This window comes from Cervus canadensis, chromosome 18 (assembly GCF_019320065.1).
Source record: "Cervus canadensis isolate Bull #8, Minnesota chromosome 18, ASM1932006v1, whole genome shotgun sequence".
In the NCBI taxonomy this organism is placed as follows: Eukaryota; Metazoa; Chordata; class Mammalia; order Artiodactyla; family Cervidae; genus Cervus; species Cervus canadensis.
The window spans coordinates 48,316,395-48,343,660 of NC_057403.1; the positions used below are offsets into that span (position 1 = coordinate 48,316,395).

At 41.9% G+C, this 27,266-nt stretch overlaps 1 protein-coding gene and 1 non-coding gene across 2 annotated transcripts in view; one reads left to right on the forward strand and one right to left on the reverse strand.

The window, feature by feature from the left end:
- Positions 1 to 594: 594 nt before the first annotated feature.
- The window catches only part of N4BP1 (NEDD4 binding protein 1), a 56,058-nt gene continuing 29,386 nt past the window's right edge, over positions 595 to 27,266 (forward strand). Inside the window, exon 1 of the mRNA XM_043435339.1 lies at positions 595 to 1,041. Coding sequence (XP_043291274.1) covers positions 844 to 1,041 — 198 coding nt within the window. The 5' untranslated portion in view covers positions 595 to 843. The remainder of the gene's footprint in view (positions 1,042 to 27,266) is intronic.
- On the reverse strand, positions 24,381 to 24,453 carry TRNAV-CAC. Its single transcript has one exon. It is a non-coding gene; the product is annotated as a tRNA-Val (tRNA).

Sequence of the window (27,266 nt, forward strand, 5' to 3'; positions counted from 1 at the left end):
TGTACCTCTCCTATAACACATCCTCCTCCTCCCCTCCCAGAAGAAACACTGTTTCGACTTTTCCTTAATCATTCTTTTGCTTTTCAATTCTCCATACAAATTATTCCCATTTTCTTCTCTTCCTGTTACCATTTTTACTGAAATAACAACGGAAAGAGGGAAAACAAAGGAAGCAGGGAGGAGGGGGTAGGAGAGGAGGAGAAAGGAGAGTGAGAGGAGGAGGGAGGAGGAGAGAGAGAACCATCTATCAACTCAGGAGAAGCTGGATAACTCAATTTGCTAGAGCCCTAGGTTGGGCTTCAAAATGTCTGAAAGCAAGCCAAGTCCCTAGCGTGACACTGGGCCAGTCTCGCCTATTGGCTCGGGGCTTCAATTTCCCCACCGGTGAAACCATTAATTCACCAGCCACCAGGCCACTCAAAAGCCTCAGGGCCCTCACCAAAGGCCACCCGAGGCCCTCTCGAGCGCCATCGTCGTGCCAACAACAAACATGGCGACTGAGCGTGACGTAGACTTCTATCGCCTCCGCCCCTACCCCCACCCCCATCCCCGGGGGGTGGCGACTCTCAATGACGGCGGCGGGCGGGGCGCATGCGCGGCGGCGGGGCCCGGCCCGCGGCTGCGGCGGCGGCGGCGAAGGGGCTATCTGCCCTCAGTTGCCCAGTTGCGGCGGCCGCGGCGGGATGGTGTAGCTGGCCTTTCGGCCAGGCGGCGGGGCGCGGGCCGGGGCGAGGAGGCCGAAACGGCCGACGCCACCTGACGGGGCTCGGGTGCAGCGGCAGCACGCTGAGGGGGCGTCGCCGCCGCCGGCCCCCGGCGCCGCCGCGGGAGGCCGCGCCCGCCATGGCGGCCCGGGCCGTGCTGGACGAGTTCACGGCGCCGGCCGAGAAGGCGGCGCTGCTGGAGAGGAGCCGCGGCCGCATCGAGGGCCTGTTCGGCGTGAGCCTGGCCGTGCTCGGCGCGCTCGGAGCTGAGGAACCGCTGCCCGCGCGCATCTGGCTGCAGCTTCGCGGGGCGCAGGAGGCGGTGCACAGCGCCAAGGTAAGTTCGGCCGCCGCCCCCGCGAGATCGCTTTCTCCGGCCCGGCCCCCTGCCGCGCGCGCGCGGCCTTGGGTTGATCGGGTGTCCCCTGGGCGCCCCCACCCCCTTCCCCGCGCGACCGCAGCCAGGCGCGGTGGTGAGAGCGCCGTTCCGAGCCTCGGCTTTCGAACCATGTGACCTTGGCTAGCGGTTTCATCCCCGGCGCCTCAGTTTCCCCGTGTGTAAAGTGGCGTTGACGAAAGCACCTGTCTCGGAGGGCTGTGGCGAGGATTCGCCTGGGTGTTGTGCAGAGGCTGGCCCGGAGTGAAGGCGTCGAGAGTGTTGCCTGTTGTTCTCTCTCCCCCGCCTCCCAGCCCGCGGGCTGGTGCGTAGGGCCTGCTGGCTGGGCGCGCGACCTCCGGGCCCACCATCTCAGCCACTTTTTTTCCCAGGCCTCCGCTACAGGGATTCTGACCCTTCGAGGGATGTCAGTCTCTCTGAGAATCTGACAGAACATTCGTAGTAGTGCAGTATTCAGAGAACATCAAGCAGAGAAGGGAATGTTTAATAATGGTGCTAAAAATAGCATTATTACTCGTATTGATTTTGTGTATCACTCACGTTTATCGAATGGTTATAGTACATCAGACGTTATGTGCAATACTTCAGGATTATCAGTTTCAATCCTTAAAAAAAAAAATCCAGTGAGGTAGATTTTATTATCTTCCTGTCTGTAACAGCTGGGGAAACTGAAACTTTCGGTGAGGTGACTCACCTTCTCTCTAAATCAGCATTTCAGACTTGTACCTACTTAAGACATCTTCAGCTACTCCCTTCCCTCCGCAAGCCAAAATAACTGCAAGAGTACATCCTCCCCCCACCCCCACCAGCCAAGTTTCTCCAGTTTTTCCCATCAAGTAAGTGGGAGAGTCACAACTCAGACAGAGGCAGTTTGTTTCCAGAGACCTTGTTCTTGATACCTATCTTCGAAATGATGAGCACTGGGGGTGGGGGGATCCTTTGTTGGCCTCCTACTTCAGAAATTTCACAATGCCCTTGAAGAATCTGATTAGCTGTAACTCTTGACTTTTCTTAGCTTAAAAAAAAAAAAACAAAAAAAACCCTGCTTGTTTGCTTTTAATGTGTTTAGAGAAGATAGGACATTTAACTGTATGATTCTTCTCCAAGCTTAAAGCAGTGCAGATGTTGAATCAAGTTTACTTTCCTGTTCTTGATTCTTTTTTTTTAATTTTCTGATTTCAGACAGCTGGTCTTAACTTCTTCCCAGTCCTCTCCTGGTTTTCTCCAGCTACCCAGTTTCTTCCCACTCGCCAGGGCTGAAAAGTTTGACATGACTAAGTCCTATAATGGCTTCTGAAGTTTCTTCCATGCATTCTTTCCTTTCTTTTCCATTACTTTTGCAGCAATTAAGACCCTCTTTCTTGGTATGTGCCCTTTCTATTTCATTGCCATCCCTCTCTCCCCACTATAACTTGCATGAGACGAATATCCTCCCACAGGAAGTCTCCTATTGCCGAGCTCATTCACTCTAAAAACTTTTCTGATTTACAAAACACGTATTAATCCAAGCCCACTTTACTTTTGCAGTTTTCTGCCTTAGCATCTCTCAGCTTAAAACTCAGCTGTAGTTTGACTAGTCTCACTGCTTTTATTGTGTACTCTGCCTGCTCCAAGTTCAGCTTCACTCATGGCTCACTGCAAAGTGTGGAAAGTGCTGCTTTTGCTCTGCAGAAAAACCCTGCCAGACCCTCCCAGCTCCTCCTCCCAGTCCTCTTGCCTGTCCCTGCTGTGCAACTCAGCATAAGCTAATTGGAAAAGGTGTGTCTTATGTTATCTTGGTAGTATGTGTCACCTGCCTGTTTATCTTTGTTATGTGTGTTGTGCATAATCCAACACTCCCACTTGTAAGAAATCCCTTTTTTTTTTCCCCCTTGAGAGTGATGGGTAAGAATTGAATGCCATACTCAAAGGCTTTGTTCTGGTTAATTTGTTTTGGAGTTTGCTTTACCTTTTGAGAAGAGAAAACTTGATTTTTAAAAATTAACTTGATTTCTAAAAACTAAGAACAGGAGGGACTTCCCTGGCGTTTCAGTGGTTGGCACTCTGGGTGTCCACTGCAAACAGGGGGCATGGGTTCATTCCTTGCCAGGGAACTAAGATCCTGCATGTTATGCAGTACAGCCAAAAAAAAATTTAAGAATAGAACAAACTTCAGCATCTACAATATTTTAAGTTAAGCTGTGGAGGAAAAGATTTAGGGGAAGGAAGATTCAGGGGAAGGACTTTTTACAGCTTTTTTAGCTGATATGTGTATGTGCTTAGTTATGTCTGTCTCTTTGTGACCATATAGACTGTAGTCCACCAGGCTCCTCTGTCCATGGGATTCTCAAGGCAGCGTCAGGCGAATGTATGCTCCTCGGTTCTTTGTCTCGTCACAACAAAGATTTGGAGCGACGGATATTAAGGCCCCCTCGGCGAGTCACAGCCCTCGGGTCTTGGACAGACCGTGTTATAGCTCTTAAATAAATCAGTGTTACAGCTCAGTGTTACAGCTTTTTTTCATTTAGATAATAGCAGGAAAATCCATCTTCAAGGCGTGAGGGCACATTGATCCAAAGACTCGAAGAGAAGAGCACCCCATTGCTCAGGGGAGAGAAAGAGAGCAAGGGCCCTTTGGCTCCTCTTTTTATATGTGTCTTCCCCCTGGGCCTGCCTATGCAAATTGGGCTTAGTCAGGAGTGCTGTTCTATCTGAAGTCCTCACTCCGGTCCTGGGGCCTTCCTTTGGTCCTCTGCTTTATTTTTGCGGGCTTTTCCCTTCCTTGTCTTTTAGCCACTGCCACTTTGGACTCCTTTTCCCTATTCTAACTACCTAACAGCAAGAATACTGAAATAGGTTGCCATTTCCTTCTCCAGGGGCTTTTCCCAACCCAGGGATTGAACCCATGTCTCCTGCATCTCCTTGCATTTGCAAGCTAATTTTTCCCCACTGAGCCACCAGAGAAGTAGAGTCTCTGATTTTTTTTTTTTTTTTTTTTTTAAGAGTCTGTGATTAATTGCAATTTTCTGGGTCTCATCAAGTGGTTCGTGTTGTTTTCCTGCTTTAAAAATGTTAAGTCACTAGTCTTAAGCAAATGCTTAGGTAGAGAAGACTGTGAAGGTTTAGTTAGGGCTCCATGGAGAGGTGAGGTGTGGCCTCTGGTAGAAAGTGATAATGTTCTGGGAAGTTTTTTTTATAAAGGCACATGCTCTAGGATTGACCACTTTTGTCAAAGGGGAATTTGTTGGAGGAAGTAGCACTTGAGCTGGTCTTTGAAGAACCAGGACATTCTCAGGTAGAAATGGTTGCGTGCAAGGACCTAGAAGCCAGAAAAACATGGAGTGTTTGGGTAGAAAGTGTCAAGGTGCCCTGTGAGAGGTGAAGCCTCCAGGGACCCAAATGCAGGCCAGTTGGGTCTTATCAGTAGGGAGTCAGTGAGAATTTAGGGAAAGGAAGGATTTGCTTGAAACTCTGTATTTGAAGACAATTAAGACTCAACTGTGGAGGGAACATTGTTCCAATTTAGAACTAGAGGTGAGTAGGTGAGGAGGTTGTCACCAGGACTGGCAACTAAGTGTATATGTCGACTGAGGGAGAGATTTGAAGCCCCAGTGCAAGGAGGATGGGTGGTGGATACATTGTTTGACCTGGAGGTTGGTGGGATCAGCTTTCTCATCCTTAAAAGAAAACTTCTGTGCCAAGAAGTATCTTAGGTTGCCTCTTGACGTCAAGGAACCCACAGCCTAATAAGCCTAATATGGGAGAGAAAGTTGGAAACAGCATTATTAAAGAGTTGATGTGCAGTGTGTTGCATTAATAGGGGAAAGGAACTGTTGCCCTGCCCAAGAGGGTGTACAGCCGTCAGATTTACATTTCTAAACCTTGCCTGCATCGTCATTGTTTATACCACTTGGTTTATGCTGCTTAGTACTATTTGCTGGTTAATGATGATATGATTACAGAAATTGGGGATAAGTGTTTAGCAACTTTTATAGCAATGTGACATTACTATAGGGGCTAGAGAAGCAGTGTCTGAAAGTGAGAGGGAAACTAGAAGGGGGCATTGTGCATAAGGGACCAGTGGGAGGGGACTGAAGTCCTAGGTGGCAGACATGGAAACAAAGGGGATTGACTTTCAGAGAGGAAGTGGAGGCACTGATATGAGCTGCCCAATTTACAAAGAAATCGAAGATGCAAGGCAAGGGTTGGATCCTTGGAGTCTGGCATTGGTGGGGAGATATGAGGCTGAAGAGATCTCAGCTCCTGGGAGTGCAAAGAGTTAGATCCTTACTTTAGATCAAAGAGCCCCTGGGACCAGGTGAGGCGACTGCATGGGGAAGTGGCTGGTTGGTAGGAAGGAACTGGTGAACCAGGGTGCTCGTGCACGGCGTGGGCCTGATGTCTGATCTTCCCACCCAAAGGAAGCCAGAAGTCTGCATTTCATAATGGGAAATCTGTTATAAGAGACAACTAATTTATGTTTTGAAAACCATGCATGCTGTGAATTATAGCTCAATAAAAGTACTACCCCACTATATTTTTAAAGTACATATTCTGAAAAAAATAAAAATCATGCATACTAAATGGAACATGTCAGTGGACGAGGTTCAGCTTTTGGATTACATTTTTAGGACCTCTGCTTTAGATGGTAGGAGACAAGGTGAATGAAGACACACATCTGTTTCCACTTGCGGAAGAGGGCATTTGAAGGCCTATAGTACTGTCTTAGTAAAATAGGATGCCAGTTTACTCCCAGAGAGGGAGGGTAAGAACTTAAAGACAGTGCAGTATGTCAGCATAGATGCAGTGGAACTGTTGGAAGTGCATTGGAAAGGAACAAAAAAATACTGGAACTGAAGTAAGGACCAGGGAAGATTAGATGGTTTGAATTTATTCTATCACTTGATCTAGAAATTCTTAAGTAGTTGATGATTTCCAGCACTCATTATGTTAATGAAGCCAGCACATAAAGACTGCAGGAGTCTAAGGTGCAATTGAGGAAGGCAAAATGGGGCCCAGGAAATGTTTCTGAATGGTCATCTAGGACAGTCCAAGAATATGTAAGACTTACCTTCTACTATCAGTGAACTAATAGCTTGAGAGATTCAGACCAGAGAGGAGGGAGGTGAAGGCAGAAAGGACATATAAAACTGGAAGAGTCAAGGAAGGGACAGGACCTTCGACTGTGTCCCCTCCTAGACTCAGGGCATCCTGCAGGCAGAGGACAAGTTCAGTCAGTGTTGAAGAATTCTAGAGGTGACCGTTAGAGAGGCAGTTCAGAGATCAGAATCTTGGATATGGAAGATTTCTGAGGATGATTCTGAGGACCACGGGGTGGTTCCTCAGTGGTCCTGGGTAAAGTGAAAGCATTCTTTTTAATTTAGAGAAAGAAATGAGAGGCTAAAGGATGATAGAGTGTGACATCTAGAGATAATGTAGTGCTGAGGTCACTGAGGTCCATAGCAGGGAGTTGGGTGCTGGAGTTAGTTCATGAGCTAGGAGCCTGTCCTGGAGGTTAACAAACGAGGACCGATTGGAAGTAACAGCATGGCTGCTTGTTGTATGGCTTCTCCATGAGCATTTACGGTACTGAATTTGCTACCTACAGCTGCCCATCAGTTGGTGTTATTTCAGGCATTACTTCATGGCAATGAATAGCCACCATGAAGCATAGCCAGTGACCTACCAAACCCATCAATCTGGAGGACTTTCAAGGAGGGTAATTTGGAGAACTTAACAATCTTAAACACTGAAATTATTACTCAGTACACCTGAGAAGCTGTGGTAAAGTAAACTTAACATCCAACCTGCTTTTAATTTGGGAGGAAAAAAAGAGAGGGTCTTATGAAGAGTTGGTGATTGTCTTTACTTGAGTTTTTGCTTACATATTTGTGGAGTAAGAGAGGAGAAAGATAGGGGTAAAGAAAATGCAATTCCGGTAGAAGCGGTGTATATTACTTCACTGACTTCAGAGGGTTAAAATGGACCCTGTGTTGTTTAATTTCCTTTTTTGTTAGAAGAATTTGGTATCTGGTTTCATGAACAGATTCTTGAACAGTAGATTTGTTCATGAAGGAAATAATCCATAGATGTAATAGTGGGTAGTGACAGTTTTTGTTTTGATTTTACCAGAAAAGAGGTTGGAGGCCTTTTTGCATTTCCTGTAATGATAATTTTTAACTGACTATGGTTGTGAAAATCATCTTCTTGAGAAAAAGTGATTTGTTCAGTCTCTTTTTAATGGTTAATATTTTGGGGTTATACCAGAATGTTGAAATAAGGGATACTCACACTGGTCGTACTAGGGTCAAAGTGATTGCTTATGCCTGTAGTTTCCTCTTCCCGATTTGTTTACCAGCTAGTATTGTAGGGTTTTAATTAAATCAGGGACATCTTGTTCTGTGTTGACTTTCTACTAAATTAATATAATTGTATGAAGTTAGAAATCTTGCATTTCAAAAACAATCATAGGGGTAAGATCCTTACAGTAATTAATTAAAGATCTGCTTTTTAAAAAATCAGTTATGTCTTATGGAAACAACATAGGAAAATCCTTTTGTTTAAAGAAACCAAATTATTTCTTTACTTTTGGCTGCACTGGGTCTTTGTCCCTTTGTGTGAGCTTTTCTCTAGTTGCAGTGAGCAGTGGCTTATCTTCATTGTTGTGGCGATGTGCCAGCTTCTCGCTGCGGTGGCTTCTCCTGTGGAACACAAACTCTAGGTGCTTGGGCTTCATTATTTGTGACTTGCTGGCTTAGTGGTGCACAGGCTTAGTTGCTTCTTGGCCTGTGGACTCTTCCCAGACCAGGGATCGAACCTGTGTCCTCTGCCTTGGAGAAGATTACTATCCACTGCACCACCAGGGAAGTCCAGAATAATTTCTTTTACTTGTTAATTAAGAGTTTGAGAGTCCCTTGGACTGCAAGGAGATCCAACCAGTCCATCCTAAAGCAGATCAGTCCTGGGTGTTCATTGGAAGGACTGATGCTAAAGCTGAAACTCCCAATGCTTTGGCCACCTCATGCGAAGAGTTGACTCATTGGAAAAGACCCTGATGCTGTGAGGGATTGGGGGCAGGAGGAGAAGGGGACGACAGAGGAGGAGATGGCTGGATGACATCACTGACTCAATGGACATTAGTTTGAGTAAACTCCGGGAGCTGGTGATGGACAGGGAGGCCTGGCGTGCTGCGATTCATGGGGTCGCAAAGAGTCGGACACAACTGAGCGACTGAACTGAACTGAAGAGTTTCCTTTCAACTTAGAGAAAATTTTGTTCAGTTTTAGTGCTGACAGAATTAGTTACATTAATTAGTTACATTAGTGCTGGCAGAATTAGAATTAGTTACATTAGTTACATAATTAATCCACTCAGAGCTGTGTGGATTCAGGTTTGAATTTTCTGTGTAAAAGTCAGTTGTGATTATGGCACCTTTTCTTCGAAACTGCCCGCCAGTCACCTGGGATCTACATGCATTCTCGAACCTACATGTTTAGTTCACCGTGTGTTTCATTATTAACCCTATTTTTAGGGTATTTTTAAAATTAAGACAGTTCAGGTTAATGCTGATGGTATTATCTCTATTAGGCTGATAGATAGATCTAGATTTGGCTGAAGTGACAGAAATCTATACAAAATGGTTTGGTTTTCTTTCAACAAGAAGTCTTAAGATGAACAACAGTTCACAGCTGAGTAGTAGTTAGGCGCTGTCAGGGTCAAGGTCTCTGCAGTTCTTTCAGCCTTTCCCTTATGGTCACAAGATAACTGATGCCGCTCCAGCCACCACATCTCTGTTTCAAGAAGGAAGAAAGAAGACACAGTAGCTTTCAACAATATCCCAGCAGACTTTTCCTTATGTCTTGTTGACCAGGATGATGTCATATGGCCAATATGGAAACGGAGCTAGGAAATGTTCAGTTTTAACTAGATACATTACTGCCCTGAACAAAATCTAGATTCTGTTGTTAAAGAAGCAGAACATGGATATTGGTAGACAATAGGAAGGACTGCTGCATCATGTCATCTACTTCTTAAAATATTCCCTGAATCCCCACTGTTTTTTTAGATTTGTTTTCGTGAATAGAAATTTTTTAAATGAGCACTTTAGTTTCATTTTTTTTAAAAAATGTCATTTCTAAAGATTCAAAGTGAGCACACATCAAACATTTATTTAACTCATCTGTGAGGTAACTAGCTGCATAGGTAAACTGGCTCAAGAAATACATGATCAGAGGTACTGAAAAAAGAATGTTGGAGTAAGACTGCTAGACTGGATAGAAAACTTGTTCATATCATACAAGATAATGAAACCATAATTTTAGAGGTTATCTCAGAAATCATCTGTGTCTTCACTGGACAAAAATCTGCAAGTTAATATGTTCTTGCTTTTTTTCAATATAAAATAGTATGTCAAAAAAAATACATACACCTAGAGCATACATACATGGTCAAACATTTTCCATAAAGAGCCAGATAATAAATTTTCAGACTTTGTGAACCAGACAGGGTCTCTGTCTCATATTTTTTTTTGTTTTTGCTTTTTACAACCCTTTAAAAGGTAGAAACAATTCTTTGGGCCTGTACAAAAAGTTTGAAGTCTGGATTTACACTGTCCAATATGCAGCCATTCCCGCATTTGGCTGTTTAATGAAATTAAATATTCACTTCCTCACTGTATTTCAGGTGCTCAGTGGCCATGACCAATTTGGACAGTGCAGATATAGAACATATGTCATTACAGTAAGTTCTGCTGGATGGTGCTGCTCTAGCTATTAAATAACCCTTGGTTGGACAAAACTGCTAGATCGTTCTCTAGTACGGCATTGAAAGAGCTTGCAGCCATTCTTTTACCATAATTCCAGAGTTTCTGTAATTTGTGTTATTTGTGCCCCTTTTAGTCATAAATAGCCTCAAGGATTAGTTATCACACACATGAATGCATATACTTACAGACTCGCCTGATTGTATGTAGAGTATGGCAGGAAATATTAGCAACAACTAAGACTAGAGAATTATCCTCTCTGGAAATTTCATAAGGAACCTTAGGTTGCCTTTTCAGTAGCTGAGTACTTATCATTTGTTTTTGTTTTTAATTGACTCTTTTGGCACTTCTGTTTTAAAGCTAGGAAGCAAACCTCACCAAAAAAAAAAAGAACAAATCAAGAAAACTATTTCTACGTATTTCACCTGTAGCATTTATACATTTGGATGAATTCTTTCCTCAAGATTCCCAAAATATGCTAGAATTTCTGGCTTGCCAGGAAGGGATTTTTGTTTTTATATTGCATGTGTGCCACAGAGTAGGTATCAGAGCAGTTTTGGTTGGTTCCATACATGAACTACAATCCCTGTGTTTTAATGGTAACCTTGCCATACCTGATTAAATGAAATTTATTCTTAAATATGACCTTGTAGTTATGGCCTGGGTTGCATGATGAATTTGTCTAATTTTGCCCTAATAAAAGGAAGGACAGATTCTTCACAGTCCTATGCAAATAACTACATTGCCATGAAAGGTGAGGAGATTCAGTAAAAGTGGACCAAGTTTCCTTTTTTATTTGACAGAGTTAATAAATGTTCGCAGTTTAAGAAATTCCGAGTACCCCAAAGAAAGGAATAGTTTTAGCATCCTTATGAGGTGAAAGAGAAATCTTTGTGATTGATTGCCTGGTGACCTTTGCAAAACATCAAAGATAGTTTAGGTGTAGAAGACTTTCAGGGTGGTATACTACAAAGTAATAGAAAAGAACAAATTACTCAGACATTCAGTAACATGGTTGAATCTCAGAAATATTATGCCAAGTGAAAACAGTCTTACACAAAACAGTGCATACTAATTCTATATGTGTGACGTACTAGGCAAGGCAAGACTTAATTGTGTAATTATAGTGGGGAAAAAAATCAGACTAATTAGAGCAGAACAACTGGAAAAAGACATTAAATACAGACTGGGTATTAGATGATACTTAGGAATTATTGTTCATTTTGTTGGGTACAATAATGACATTGTGCTTATATTAAAAAGAAAACATGTAGTGTGTGTGTTTAAACTATGCTTGGTTTCTCACTTGGAAATTAGCCATGTATCCAAAGAATGTCCATTAGGGAACCATTTACTGTTAGTCCAACCAGGATCTTTAAGTAAGGATATTGGAAGTTATGCTTAAACTGACAAGTACTGAGCAACATAGAACATCTGATATATTAAAAAAAGTTATAATTCAGTGTAGTTGAAGGTGTACATTTTTCTTCTGCATAATCAGTCTTTTCATGAAAGGAAAACCTTAAAGTAAAAAAAAAAAAAATCTTATGCATGCATTGTACTCTGCACTAGTAAAATCAGAGAAAGGACGTCTGTTTCTAAGTTAGCATTAAAATGATCAAATCAGATAGATTTGTATAAGGGTTTTTTTGGCCATGCCATGTGACCTGGATTGTCTTAGTTTTCTTCCAGGGACTGAACGCAGGCCACGGCAGTGAAAGCGCCCAGTCCTAATCAGTGGACCACCAGGGTTGGTTTTTCTTACATGAATTTATATTCTAAAAACAAATGCCTTTGGAGGGTCAGCTTCTGTGCATTTTAGGTTGTTTTTGTCGTTAAGAACTCATTATAAGTTCAGATATTTAGTTTCTTTATTTTCTAGGAGTAATATAGATTTATGTGAAAGCTTGTTCTCTATAAACCAACTTGAACAGAAGTTCTTTAGGAAACTTTGTTATCTATTTTATTAATAACCCCTGGAAATAGGAATATATTTCACATTCACACCATGAAGAAATAAATGCTTTTTCTCATTTAGAGACACAGAAAATTTTTAGCTTTGGTTCCCTAATCTTAGCCACAGGTCGAAAAGTAATCCAAAAACACAAAACTGGTCCAGGTTTCATAAGGGCTATTCTGTCAATAGGCCTGCAACACGTTCTTGCACAAACAGAAGAACAGAAAAAGCTAAAACCAGATATTCTTACAGTCTCTCAAGACACAAAAAGTGGCTCCCTGTTACCTGCTGACAGGTTGCCACATGATCATATTGTAAAATCAAATTGCTACAGACTGTATTCATGTGTGAAACTGAATAGGTGGAAATGTCCAGGGGATAGTTTGCAGCCTACCAGTATTAAAGGCTGGAGATGGACATTTGGAGTTACTGCCAGAGAAGTAAAAGTTATCTTTGGAACTTAAAAGAGCCTATTAGAGTATAATTGAGGGAGAGGACCAGGACAGAACCTAACAGAATATCTGCATTTAAGGTACAGTAGGGAAAGGCAGCAAAGGATTTGGGGGGATAGTCAAAAAGATAGGCTTTAGTTGTCATTCAGGAAAGTGGTTTCTGTTTGAATGGGGACAGAATCCAGATTTCAAGGGGTTGACAGGGAATGGGGTTTGGGATACTTTTTCAAAACCTGTGAAGAGGAAAAGACGGAGTGGTTCTATGCATACGCAGTTGGGCTGAAGGAAATGTTTTTTTAGGATCAAGGAGACCCACGCCGGTTTGTAGACAGAGGGACAGGGATGGGTGGATGAAGGGGGAGTGATGAATCAAGGCCTGAGAAAATGGCATGGCTTTGAAGGAGAAAAAAGGAGAAGGGTTTGTGAAAGGTAGAATGTTTAGATGAAAGCAGAGAGGCAGTCAAAGGAATTCATACAGTCCTGGCTCATTTATTAAGGGTAAGGAGAGAGACAGAAATGATGTTGGAGACCCAAAGAGCTTACTTGGATAAGAGTGAAGATTAAATTGCTCAGGAGAACTGAAAGTTTTGGAAGCTGTAGGATTTCAGAGACTTGCAGTTGTAATGGGGGTGAAGTCTAGGGTGGAGTGTGGCTCCTAGTACTGTCTCCAGAAGTACACTCAGTGAGCATTTGTGCTCCTCCTGGGGAAGAACTTGTAGGCATTTCAGAAAATAAGATTGAGAAGAAAGATGGAACGGAAAGCAAATGTTGGAAATGCACTGGAAAAATGGTTAAAATTCTCTAGCAATATTATTAATGTTGCTGGTCAGATAGAGACATGTTATCTTAACAGGTTAAAATGTTATGTTAACCTATTACAGATTTGTCAGTCAGTTCAGTTGTTCAGTCGTATCCTACTCTTTGTGACCCCATGGACTGCAGCATACCCGGCTTCCCTGTCCATCACCAATTCGTGGAGCTTGATTAAACTCATGTCCATCGAGCCAGTGATGCCATCCAACTATCTCATCCTCTGTCGTCCCTTTTCCTCCTGCCTTCAATCTTTCCCAGCATCAGGGTCTTTCCAGTGAGTCAGCTCTTCACATCAGGTGGCCAAAGTATTAGAGCCTCAGCTTCAGCATCGGTGCTTCTGATGAATATTCAGGATTGATTTCCTTTAGGATTGACTGGTTTGACCTGAGGGACTCTCAAGTCTCCTCCAACAGACACCACAGTTCAAAAGCATCAGTTCTTCAGTGGTAAGCTTTCTTTATGGTCCAACTCTCACATCCATACATGACTGCTGGAAAAACCATAGCTTTGACTAGATGGAACTTTGTTGGCAAGGGAATGTCTCTGCTTTTTAATATGCTGTCTAGGTTTGTCATAGCTTTTCTTTCAAGGAGCAAATGTCTTTTGATTTCATGGCTGCAGTCACTATCTGCAATGATTTTGGAGCCCAAGAAAATAAAGTCTGTCACTGTTTCCATTATTTCCTGTTATTTGCCATAAAGTAATGGGACTGGATGCCATGATCCTAGTTTTTTGAGTTGAGTTTTAAGGCAACTTTTTCACTCTTCCCTTTTGCTTTCATCAAGAGGCTCTTCAGTTCCTCTTCACTTTCTGCCGTAAAGGTGGTGTCATCTGCATATCTGAGGTTATTGATGTTTCTCCCGGCAATCTTGATTCCAGCTTGTGCTTCATCCAGCCTGGCATTTTGCGTGATGTACTCTGCATATAGGTTGAATAAGCAGGGTGACAGTATACAGTCTTCACATACACCTTTCCCAATTTTGAACCAGTCCATTGTTCCATGTCCAGTTCTAACTGTTGCTTCTGGACCTGCATACAGATTTCTCAGGAGGTAGGTAAAGTAGTCTTGTATTCCTGTCTCTTTAAGAATTTTCCACAGTTTGTTGTGATGCACACAGTCAGAACCTTTGGCGTAGTCAATAAAGCAGAAGTAGATGTTTTTCTGGAACTTTTTTGCTTTTTCAGTGATCCAGCAGATCAGTTTGGTCTCTGGCAATTTGATCTCTGGTTCCTCTGCCTTTTCTAAATCCAGCTTGAACATCTGGAAGTTCTCGGTTAACATACTGTTGAAGCCTCTCTCGGAGAATTGTGAGCATTACTTTGCTAGCGTGTGAGATGAGTGCAGTTGTGTGGTAGTTTGAACATTCTTTGGCATTGACTTTCTTTGGGATTGGAATGAAAACTGACCTTTTCCAGTCCTGTGGCCACTGCTGAGTTTTCCAAATTTGCTGGCATACTGAGTGCAGCACTTTAACAGCATCATCTTCTACGACTTGAAATAGCTCAGTTAGAATTCCATGTAGCTTTGTTCGTAGTGATGCTTCCTAAGGCCCACTTGACTTCGGACTCCGGGATATCTGGCTCTAGATGAGTGATCACACCGTCGTGGTTATCTGGGTCATTAAGATTTTTTTGGTATAGTTCTTCTGTGTATTCTTGCCAGCTTTTCTTAATATCTTCTGCTTCTGTTAGGTCCATACCGTTTCTATCCTTTATTTTGCCCATCTTTGCATGAAATGTTCCCTTGGTATCTCTGCTTTTCCCATTCTATTATTTTCCTCTATTTCTTTGCATTGATCACTCAGGAAGGCTATCTTATCTCTCCTTGCTATTTTTTGGAACTCTGCATTCAGATGGGTATAGCTTTCCTTTTCTCCTTTGCCCTTAGCTTCTCTTCTTTTCTCAGCTATTTGTAAGGCCTCCTCAGACAACCATTTTGCCTCTTTGCATTTCTTTTTCTTGGGGTCTTGATCACTGCCTCCTGTACAGTGTCATGAACCTCTGTCCACAGTTCTTCAGGCACTCTTTCAGATCTAATGCCTTAAATCTATTTGTCACTTCCACTGTATAATCATAAGGAATTTGATTTAGGTCATACCTGGATGGTCTAGTGGTTTTCCCTGTTTTCTTCAGTTTAAGTCTGAATTTTGCAATAAGGAGTTTCTGATCTGAGCCACAGTCAACTCCTGGTCTTGTGTTTGCTGACTGTATAGGGCTTCTCCATCTTCGACTGCCAAGAATATAATCAATCTGATTGTGATATTGACCATCTGGTGGTGTCCATGTGTAGAGTCATCTCTTGTATTGTTGGAAGAAAGTGAAAGTCACTCAGTCGTGTCTGACTGTTTGTGACCCCATGGACTATACAGTTCATGGACTTCTCCAGGCCAGAATGCTGAAATAGTTTGCCATTCCCTTCTCCAGTGGACCACATTTTATCAGAACTCTCCATCATGACCCATTACAGATTTGTAGGTATTTATATTAAATGTTTGTTTTCTGCAAGGCATTGTAATGCTTCTAATTTACGTACATTCTGTAGGACTCATGTGTCAGTGTCTAGAAATATTAATCTTCCTCCTTTCTTTTCTCTTAGAGATATCACACAGCACCATTTATGCAAGAGCATCCTGAGTTACAAGAAATCTTTAGAATCCTTAAGTGTACAGCCAAAGTAGAGAACTAGTGATGGGAACGATTCTAGAGCTCTGCCTGTATATTAAAGCTTCCTTGCCTGCGTAGTTTCTCCCTCCTCATTGATGTGTGGTTGGCTTGTGTATCTTCCGTTACGTTGTGCCAGGGCACAGGTACTCTCCTGGCACGTGCCAGAGTGTGTCGGCTCTGCACTCAGGACAGACGATCCCACGTCGCTGTGCTTCCCAACCACTGTGTCTTCCTTATTCTTGCCCCCGGGCTGGCAGTTACTTGCTGCTGCGTGCTCACAGCAGCACCCTGTGCTGCCTCCTTTATGCTTTTATTCAGCTGCTTCAAACCATGGGATTTGGGAGGCACGCTGATAAAGTCCTTCAAGTGTGTGCCCATAATAAGAGGTGGTAGCTGGTGAGCGTGGTGCTAAGAACCCTTTCCCCAGGGCACACCTACTCTGGAACAGCCACTTCGATCCTTTCTGTTTTTAGCTGTTGTGAGTAGCAGGGTTGCCAGGAGCTTCTCTGATACATGCATTGTAATGCTCGAGTTAAGAAGAACTGACCTTGTAGAAAGTAAAATAATAGAAATCCATTTTGCCATATGCAAGGGAAGTTACTGTTGTATATATTACATACTCTCCTTCCCCCCCTTTTTTCCTTAAAAGCCTGAGTAAAGTAAAACAGTGTTAACACTACAGGATGGAAGAAAGCAGTTTTTGACTAACACTGAAATGTTCAGATGCCAAATAGAGTCAAATGCAAATGATGGCTGCTTGGATCCACAGACTCTTTCTTATCAATACAGCTGATGGCCAAACATCTAGAATGTAATAACACTGTATGCCTGTATACATTATTTCTTACTCCGGAACTGGAGTATAAAAATCAATTGTTGCTACTTAGTAATTTCCCAAGAGTAAATTATTTATGAAAACAAATTGAGTCTGAATCTCAAGGGATAATTACTCATTCCTCTTGGGGAACACTCAAACAAAAAGGAGTTTTGGGTAGATGAAGTTATAACATTGTTAGCTCCTAGCACAGTTCTTTTCCAAACCTGTGCAGTTAGTCTTGCATTAATAGTTTGGTTATTTGGGGATAATGTCAGACAGCTCTACTTGTATTGGGCATGTCTCTGCCAGTCTTCCTAGCACTTACACAACAGGAGTTCTCCTAGGCCCTCTATAATCTTGTCATACAGCATCAGAGCATGTTATACATCCACTTTTCAATTTTTTAAGTAAAATTAGGAAGAAGGGAGGGTAATAAAATAATATTTGCACGTGGGTGAAATAAATCAGATGTTACTGAGTTTTTATGGCAGTCCCTCTGTTTCTTCTCCACCGCCAACTTCCTGAAGGCATGTCTTGTTTTTAGCTATTTGTCCTGATGTTTACCTAAATAGTTATGAATAATATAGTGCTATTTCTTATCAATATTGGACATTATTCACTTCCTTTAAGAAAAATGAGGAGGCAAAAACCAGATCCACTTGCTCAGTTGCTATGGTCTGAATATTTGTGTCTCCTCAAAATTAATGAATGTTGAAATTCTAATGCCCACTGTGATGGTATTTGGAGAACAGGCTTTTGGCGGGTGATTGGGTCTCGAGGACAGAACCCCGTGGATGAGATGAATGCCCTGAGACAGTAGGCCTGAGAGAGCGCCACTGCCCAGTCGCCACGTGAGGACACGAAGTCCCCAGTCTGAGAGGGGGCCCTCACCTGACCATGGCGGCACCCTGATTTTGGACTTCCAGCCTCCTCCAGAGCTGAGAGAAATAGACTTCCGTTGTTTATAAGCCACCCAGTGTGTGGTATTTGTTACAGCAGCTCAAACAGACTAAGACGCCAACTTTTTTTTTCTTTTTTTCACTTAAAGCAAGTTTATATAATTATATGAATACTACTCATTGCAAGGGCAAGTTCTATATATGTTACATAATGTTCTCTTTCTGATTTAGCCTTTTTCCTAGGATTTTTATCTGTCCCTTTCTCGTCTATTTAGGAAATTTGCTTTAAGCGCACCCCTAATAGTTTACAAATGTTCCTTTATATCGACTATTCTTTGCTCTCTTTCCCAGGAGAGCGCCCGAGAGCCCTCTTCGCTCCGCCAGGCAGCCGGGTGCTCACCTTACCTGCTGCCCGGCTGTCATCTGTGGGCTTCTACTCTGCTCTTGGATGGGATTTACTAATTACTTCATCTCCCATATTTTTGGTGGCCTTCATCTTAAAATAGTTTCTCAAGAAAAGAATCTCTGGGAGTAATTTTTTCAGCCTGTAGCATGCTAGAAATGTTTTTATTCTGCTTAATATTTGGTATGTAATGTGGACATTATAGGTTGAAAATCATTTTTCCTTAGAATTTTGAATGCATTGCTAACCTTTTCCCCCTAATTTTCCAGAATTGCTGTTGAGAATTAGACATTCTGATTGTCATTCTCTTATGTGTGTCCTGTTCCCACCCTGCACCCAGGATTTTTCTCTAGTGAACCTTTAAAAACTCATCATGTTTGGATAGACAGTGGACCCTTTCAAAGTGGGATTTGGGTGCATTGGCTTCCAAACAAGACTTAATGTAATTTTTTGACTAATTATGCCTGGGGTCTTCTATATTTTAGTTCAAGGAAATGATTTGTGTTATTTCTTTATTAGGTGTCACTCTGTCTTTTTGGAATGCCAGTTATTCACATTTAGGATATCCTTGATAGACCTTTAAAGTTTGTTTTCTCTCATTTTTTCCTGATACTTTTGGAGGGTTCTCTTCCACTTTGCCTTTCAGTTCTTCTATTGACTCTGTTACTATTTTGACCATTATATTCTCTTTTAAAAACTTTGGCTGTTTAATTGGGCTGCACTGGTCTCTGTGACACACAGGCCCTGGAGCGCACAGCCTCAGTAGTTGCAGCATGTGGGCTCTCCGGTTGTGACACAGGTTTGGTTGCCCCTCAGCATGTGGGGTCCTAGTTCCCCAACCAGGGATCAAACCACGTCCCCTGCTTTGGAAGGTGGATTCTTAACTACTAGGCCATCAGGAAAGTCCCTGACCATCATATTCTTACTTTGCTAATGCTCTTATTCTGATAATTTTTCTTTTTTTTTTTTTAAACATTTGATTCCTGTTTTATGAATTCATTATCATCTTACCTCTGTTTGAAAGCACTAATTAAAATTTTGTTGAGTTTTTCTTTTCTACCCTGAATACCTGGTTTCCATCTATTTTGTGTTCTACTTTATGGGTTTCTGTCTTATATTTGCCATACTTTCTTCTGACAGGTTTTTTTTCCTTTTTTTTGTTAGTATTTCATATTAAATCTGAAAAGCCTATTGGAAGCTTTGTGTCTGGGCAGGATATGTTGATAGGTGACCTTCATTTTAGATCAGTTAGAGAATCAGCCCTTGTTTAAGAGGGTATTTGTTTTAGAAGTCTGTTATCTGGAGAAGAAATTTCTCTCCAGGTTGGTTCACTGTTGCCGAGGGGATGTAACCAACTCTTTCTTATCCAGTAGCTGCATAGTAGTCTCAGCATATTTGACTCCTGTGAATTCAACCTTACTTATGCTAAATAGGCAATATCATTTACGTATTGGCAGGCAGCAGGGAGCAGCTCCAGTTCTGAGTAAGACTCCACCCTGCCACTCATACTGATACAGTGACAAAACTCGGACAAAATGCCCTGAGCAGCTACTTGAGAGCTCTGAAAAGTAAACAGCAGGCAGAGCAGGAAAGAAGGCCGTGGTTCACAGTACAGCCAAACCGGTGCTGAGTTTACCAGTTTTACCCCTCTGTTATCCCTTAGCCTGGACTCAGTACAGCCTAACCTGGAAGCGGAAATAGGCACTAGGGCACAAAAAGAGCACCAGGAGAAGCCCTCCCGTTTTAACTCAAAGGACAGAAAATGGAGTATCTGTGATAGAATGTGAAGACCTGTGTTTGTTTTTCTTCATTCCATTGGATACCAGGTTCTGAACACCCATGATGGTGGCAGTAGCTTGCAGAAGCCAAAATTCTGAGGGAGGAGAACCTTCCCCTCTGATTGGTGGGGTTGTCGTCCTGAAAGGATAGGGCCAATCTTGTTGCTTTCTCTCCCTCTCTGTCCTTTGGCTGGACCCAGGCACGGTTGCAGAAATGCAACAAAATGGGGTAACCAAAGCCCCAGCTTTCTGACTAGAAGACTGAAAAGAGGAGCCCAGGGAACCAGAAAGCACTAGAAAGATGGCAGAGAGGGAGGAGCTCAGAAAAATGACTCCCTAATAGTTGTTTGTGATCGTCCAGGCTCATCCCCAAGCCACATGCATGCATGGATCTACTACTTGTCAGCACAGCAAAGACTTTCGAGTCCTGAACTAATAGGAAAACCACCAGCCAGGTCCCATATTGGCCACTGGGTACCACACCTGTGGGACAGATACAAATAGCACTGCAAAGGCTTTAAAAAATAAACTGATATTGGAACCACAGCTCACAGCAGACTGGGTACATCTTGTAGCCTGAATCTAACTAGATTGAATACCTGCTAGAACAGAAGTGCTGACTTTCATCACAGATTTATTTAAATGAGCCAACTCAGTATTGAAACTGGATGCAATACAAAATTACTTGGCATATGAAGAACCATGAAAATGTCAGCTCTCATGAGAAAAGAGGAGAAGGCAATGGCACCCCACTCGAGTACTCTTGCCTAGAAAATCCCATGGACGGAGGAGCCCAGTAGGCTGCAGTCCTTGGGGTCGCAAAGAGTCGGACACGACTGAGCGACTTCACTTTCATGCATTGGAGAAGGAAACAGCAACCCACTCCAGTATTCTTGCCTGGAATCCCAGGGACGGGGAGCCTGATGGGCTGCCATCTATGGGGTCGCACAAAGTCGGACATGACTGAAGTGACTTAGCAGCAGCAGCAGCATGAGAAAAGACAGAGGACATCAGTGACAAGATAATAGAGGTGTTGAAATTATCTAACAAAGAACTTAAAACATAGGTTATAAAAATGCTTCAACAGGCTAATCACAAGTGCTCTTAAAGCTATTAGAAAAATAGAAAGTTTCAGCAAAGAAGTAGAAGACATAAAGAAGAACCAAATGAAAAGGTTAGAACTAAAGGCTACAATAACCTAAATAGCACGTCTCTGGATGAACTTAGATTTTAAGTGGAGATGACAGAGGAGTTCAGTGAACTTTGTAATCTGAACAAGATGAGTAGGGGACAAAGTGTGGTTGTAAAAAAAATATTTGAAGAAATAATAGCTGAAGACTTCCCAAATTTGGCAGAAGATGTAAACATAATGATTCAAGAAGTTGTGAATGCAAGCACAATAAACTCAAAGAATTCCACACCCAGACATGTCATAACCACACTGCTGAAAACTGAAGACATATTAAAAATCATAAAAGCATCGAGACAAAAAAGTTCAGGGAACAACTATAGTGAGTAAATGATCAGAAACCATGGAGGCCAGAGCAGTAGCACATTATTATTTAAGTGGTGAAAGAAAAGGACCAAGAATTCTTTGTTCAGTGAAATTATTCTTTGAGAATGAAAGTAAAATAAAGCATGATAAAGCTGGCTGATTCTTGGCTGAGGAAAAAACTAAAGAGAAATCATTGCGAGTAGCCTGCTACAAAAGAATTGCTAAAGGAAGCTTTTCAGACAGAAATTATAACACTGCATCTGGTAAATATAATAGATTACCGTCTCCTCTTGAGTTCTTTAAAGTGAGTTAGTGGTTGAAAGTGAAATTTATGACATCGCCTGATAGGATTTCAACTTTATACTTGTGTAATTTATGAGATAGCTATAACATACAAGAGAACAAGGAGGGTAGACCAAGGGTAAAGGAACTCATATGATGAGTTCCTGCAAGAGTTTAAGTTATGGAGGTGACAGAGTGATGGCATGGAGAAGTCAATGCCATTAAAAGAAGATTTTGATATACTTACATTTTCCAAGAAAAGAGAGCAGCCTCCCCTTGCCAGGCCATCAGATTTTTGGTGGTTGTTACTGTTCAGTCACTAAGCCATGTCTGACTCTTTGCGACTCCATGCAACTCCAGCCTGCCAGACTTCCCTGTTCTTCACTATCTCCTGGAGTTTGCTCAAACTCATGTCCATTGAGTCGGTGATGCCATTTAACCATCTCATCCTCTGTCGTCACCTTCTCCTCCTGCCTTCAGTCTTTCCCAGTATCAGGGTTTTTTTTCCTATTGAGTCAGCTCTTCACATCAGGTGGCCAAAGTATTGGAGCTTCAGCTTCAGCATCAGTCTTTGCCGTGAATATTCAGGGTTGATTTTCTTTGGGACTGACTGGTTTGGTCTCCTTGCTGTCCAAGGGACTGTCAAGAGTCTTCTCCAACACCACAGTTCGAAAGCATCAGTTTGTTGGCACTCAGCTTTTATGGTCCATCTCTCATACACATACATGGCTAGAGGAAAAACCAAAGCTTTGGCTATATGGACCTTAGTCAACAAAGTGATGTCTCTGCTTTTTAATACACTGTCTAGGTTGTCATAGCTTTTCTTCCAAGGGGCAAGTATCTTTTAATTTCATTACTGCAGTGACCATTCTCACTGATTTTGGAGCCCAAGAAAATAAAATCCGTCACTGTTTCCACTTTTTCCCCATCTATTTGCCTGGAAATGATGGGACCATATGCCATGATCTTTGTTTTTTTGAATGTTGAGTTTTAAGCCAGCTTTTTCTCCCCTCATCAAGAGGCTCTTTAGTTCCTCTTCACTTTCTGCCGTTAGAGTGGTATCATCTATATCTGAGGTTGTTGATATTTCTCCTGGCAATCTTGATTCCAGCTTGTGAACCATCCAGCCCAGCATTTCACTTGATGTACTCCGCATATAAGTTAAAGAAGCAGGGTGACAATATACAGGAGACAGAATCCCAGGTGCCACAGCGGTAAAGAACCTGCCTAACCAATGTAGGAGATGCAGGTTTGATCCCTGGGTCAAAAAGATCCTCTGGAGAAGGAAATGGCAACCCACTTCTGTGTTCTTGCCTGGGAAGTCCCATGGACAGAGGAGCCTGGCAGGCTACAGCTCATGGAGTCGGCGTCGGGTACGACTGAGCAGCTGAGCGCACGGCAGAAGCAGGAGTAAGGGCAGAGACAGAGCAGGCCAGGCTGTAGCAGTTAGGGTTGGCTAGTTGGGGTAGCTCCTGCTGGCTTTGGGGCACAGGGGCTGCCTTGTTGTTTGGTACCTGACCTTGGATTGTTACGAGGTTTGGTATGTGAATTAGAAAAGGAAAATGGCCTGTGTATGTGAAAGGGAAGCTCTAAGCAGTCTGCCCACAACTCCAAGGAATCAACTAACCCTGGCTGGAGGTGGGGGAATCTCTCCCCATGTCTGAAAGGCCTCCCAAGATGTCAAAACATATAAATATATAGGAAATAAAAAACGCAATAGTATGGGTGGTAAGACTTATACATTCTTCTTGAAATGGTAGAATATTGATTTAAGTGGACTGAAAATTAAGTGTATATTGTAGCTGATAGCATGATTATTATAAAAACTACTTTATAAAGAGATACAGTAAAAAGAGTGCAATAAATTAAACTGTAATACTAAAAAATGCTTGTATAAGGCACAAGAAGTCCAGAGAGGGGAAAAGGAGTTAAAAATAGAGAACAAGCTGAAAACAAACTAATGGTAGGCTTAAATCCAAACTTACCAATAATTTCATTAAAATTAAATAGTCTAAGCATACCAATTTAAAAAGAGATCATCAGAATGGATTTAAAAAACAACCAAACTATATGGTGTCTTTAAGAAACTTGTTTTATTGATATAGGTGAGTTAAAATTAAAAGGAAGGGAAAATATACTGTGTAAACATTAATCAAAAGAAAGCTAGAGTGGCAATATGCAGATAAAATATTCAGGCAAAATACCCTTCAGAGTGAAGAATCAGTTCACTGAGAATACATAGCAATGCTAAATGTGTATATTGCTAATAATATAACTGCAAAATAAAAATGAAAAACTGGTAGAACTGAAAGGAGAAATTGACATATATACAGTTACAGTTGGAGGCTTCAACATGTTTTTCTTAACAAATGATAAAACCATTAGACAGAAAATCAGCAAGAATATAGGAGAACTCAACACCATCAACCAACAAGATTCTAATCGGTGTTTATAGAACATTCTGCCCAGCAACAGCACAGTACACATTCTTTTCAAGGCCTACAGAATGTATATCTAGATAGACCTAACCTGGGCATAAAGCAACCAACAAATTTGAAACAACCAAATCATATGGAGTGTGTTCTCTGATCACAAATGAATCAAACTAGAATAACAGAAAGATAATAAGAAAATATCCAGATACTTAGAAACTCAGTAACAGACTTCTAAATATTGGATAATTTGAAGAGAAATTTTAAAATACATTGAACTGAAGAGAAAATGAAAGTAATATATATCAAAATTTGTGAGATGTAGCTAAAGTGAAAGTCAGTCAGTCATGTCCCAGGCTTTGCAACCCCATGGACTATAGCCTGCCAGGTTCCTCCGTCCATGGAATTCTCCATCCCAGATTACTGGAGTGGGTAGCTGTTCCTTTCTCCAGAGGATCTTCCCAACCCAGGGATCGAACCCAGGTCTCCTGCATTTCAGGCAGATTCTGTACCTTCTGAGCCACCAGGGAAGCCCAAAGAGAAAGTCTGTTTCCACCCGGTTTCAAACCGGGGACCTTTTGCATGTGAGGCAAACATGATAACCACTACACTTCGGAAACAAGGTCTGTATAGCTAAAGCAGAGATGAAAGAAATATAACACATAATTAGATAAGAAGAAAAGTCTCAAATCAATAATGTAAACTTTCACCTCTTGGAACTGGAAAAAGATGAGTAGAATAAACTCAAAGTAAGCAAAAGGAATGAAATAGTGGAGATCAATGAAGTTGAAAATAATAGGTAAACTTAATAACAGGCTTGTTCTTGGGGAAAAAAATCAATGAAACTGACAGACTTCAGCAACACTGAAGAAGACATAAATTACTAATACCAGAATATCAACTACAGTCCCTGCAAACATCAGAAATAAGGAAATCCTATAACTTTACACACATAAATTTGACAACTTAGATGAAATCAGCCAATTCCTGAAAAAGTATAGACTACCATAACTTACCCAATATGAAATAGATCATTTGAATAGACTTACAGCTATTAGGGAAATTGAATTAATAATATAAAAATTCTCATAAAAGAAATTACTGGGCCCAAGTTGTTTTACTAGAGAAGTCTGCAAGGTGTTTTTAAGAGTTAACATCAACTCTATGCAATCTCGTGCAGAAAATACAAGGGGAGTGAAGACTCCTGTATTCATTTGTAATCTGTATTTTCTCAATGCCCAAACCAGACAAAGGTGGTACAAAATAATAGCAAGTAAAATCCATCAGTATACAAAAGAATTATACATCATGACCCAGTGGTGATTATCCCAGGGATGAAAGGCTGGTTCAGTATTGAAAAATCAGTTAATGCAATCTATCATGCAGTACTTGGGTGCAAATCTCAAAAGTGACAGAATAATTTCGGTTCATTTCCAAGGCAAACCATTCATCACAGTAATCCAAGTCTGTTCCCCAACCACTAATGCCAAGGAAGCTGAAGTTGACTAGTTCTATAAATTCCTACAAGACCTCCTAAAACTAACACTAAAAAAAGATGTCCTTTTCATATCATAGGGAATTGGAATGCAAAAGTAGGAAGTCAAGAGATACCAGGCCTTGGAGTACAAAATGCAGCAGGGCAAAAGCTAACAGAGTTTTGTCAAGAGAACACACTGGTTGTAGCAAAAACCCTTTCCCAGCAACATAGGAAATTCCTTTTACAGATGACTTTACCATCATCAAATAGTCAATAAATACTGAAATCAGATTGATTATGTTCTTTTAGCCAAAGATGAAAAAGTTCTATACAGTCAGCTAAAACAAGACATAGAGCTGACTGTGGATCAGATCATTAGCTCCTTACTGCAAGATGCAGACTTAAATTGAAGAAAGTGGGGAAAACTACTAGGCCATTCAGCCTAAAACAAATCCTTTATGATTATACAGTAGTTGGTGTTCAATTGCTAACTGGTGTCTGACTTTTTGTAACCCCGTGAACTGCCGCACACCAGGCTTCCCTGACCTTCACTGTCTCCATGAGTTTGCTCAAACTCATATCCATTGAGTCAGTGATGCCATCCAACCACCTCATCTTCTGTCACTCCCTTCTCCTCTTGCACTCAGTCTTTCCCAGAATCAGGGTCTTTTCCAATGAGTCATCTCTTCGCATCAGGTGTCCAAAGTATTGGAGCTTCAGCTTCAGCATCAGTCTTTGCCGTGAATATTCAGGGTTGATTTTCTTTGGGACTGACTGGTTTGGTCTCCTTGCTGTCCAAGGGACTGTCAAGAGTCTTCTCCAGCACCACAGTTCAAAAGCATCAGTTCTTTAGCACTCAGCCTTCCTTACTGTCCAGCTCTCAAATCTGTACATGACTACCGGAAAAGCCATAGCTTTGACTACACAGATCTTTGTTGGCAAAGTGATGTCTCTGCTTTTTAATATACTGTCTAGGTTTGTCAAGAGAAGTTGCTTGGTCATGTGCAGCTATTTGCAATCCCATGGACTGTAGTTTACCGGGCTCCTCCATCCATGGAATTTTCCAGGCCAGAGTAGCGGAGTGGCTTGCCATTTCCTTCTCCAGGGGAACTTCCCAACCTGGATTGAACTCAGGTCTCTCTCACGTGGCAGGCAGACGCTTTACCCCCTGAGCCACCAGGGAAGCCACCAGGTTTGTCGTAGCTTTTCTTCCAAGGAACAAGTGTCTTTTAATTTCACGGCTGCAGTCACTGTCCGCAGTGATTTTGGAGTCCAAGAAAATGAAATCTGTCGACAATATACAGTCTTGACCTACTCCTCCCAGTTTTGAATGAATTCATTGTATGTCCAATTCTAACAGTTGCTTTTTGACCTGCATACAGGTTTCTCAGGAGGCAGGTAAGGTGGTTTGGTATTCCCATCTCTTTCAGAATTTTCCACAGTTTGTTGCAATCCACAGAGTCAAAGACTTTAGCGTAGTCAGTGAAGCAAAAGTAGATTTTGTTTTGAATTTCCCTGCTTTTTCTGTGATCCAGTGGATATTGGGAGTTTGATCTGCTTACTCTGCCTTTTCTAAGTTGAACTCGTACATCTGGAAGTTCTCGGTTCATGTATTGTTGAAGCCTAGCTTGAAGGATTTTGAGCATTACCTTTCTAGCATGTGAAATGAACACAGTTGTGCGGTAGTTTGAACATTCTTTGCCATTGCCCTTTGGGATTTGACTGAAAGCTGATCTTTTCCAGTCCTCTGACCACTGCGCAATTTTCCAAATTTGCTGATATATTGAGTGCAACACTTTCACAGCATCATCTTTTAGGATTAGAAATAGCTCAGCTGGAATTCCATCATCTCCATGAGCTTTGTTCGTAGTAAGGCTTCCTAAGGCCCACTTGACTTCACATTCCAGGATGTCTGGCTCTACATGAGTGATCACACCATTGTGGTTATCTGGTTCA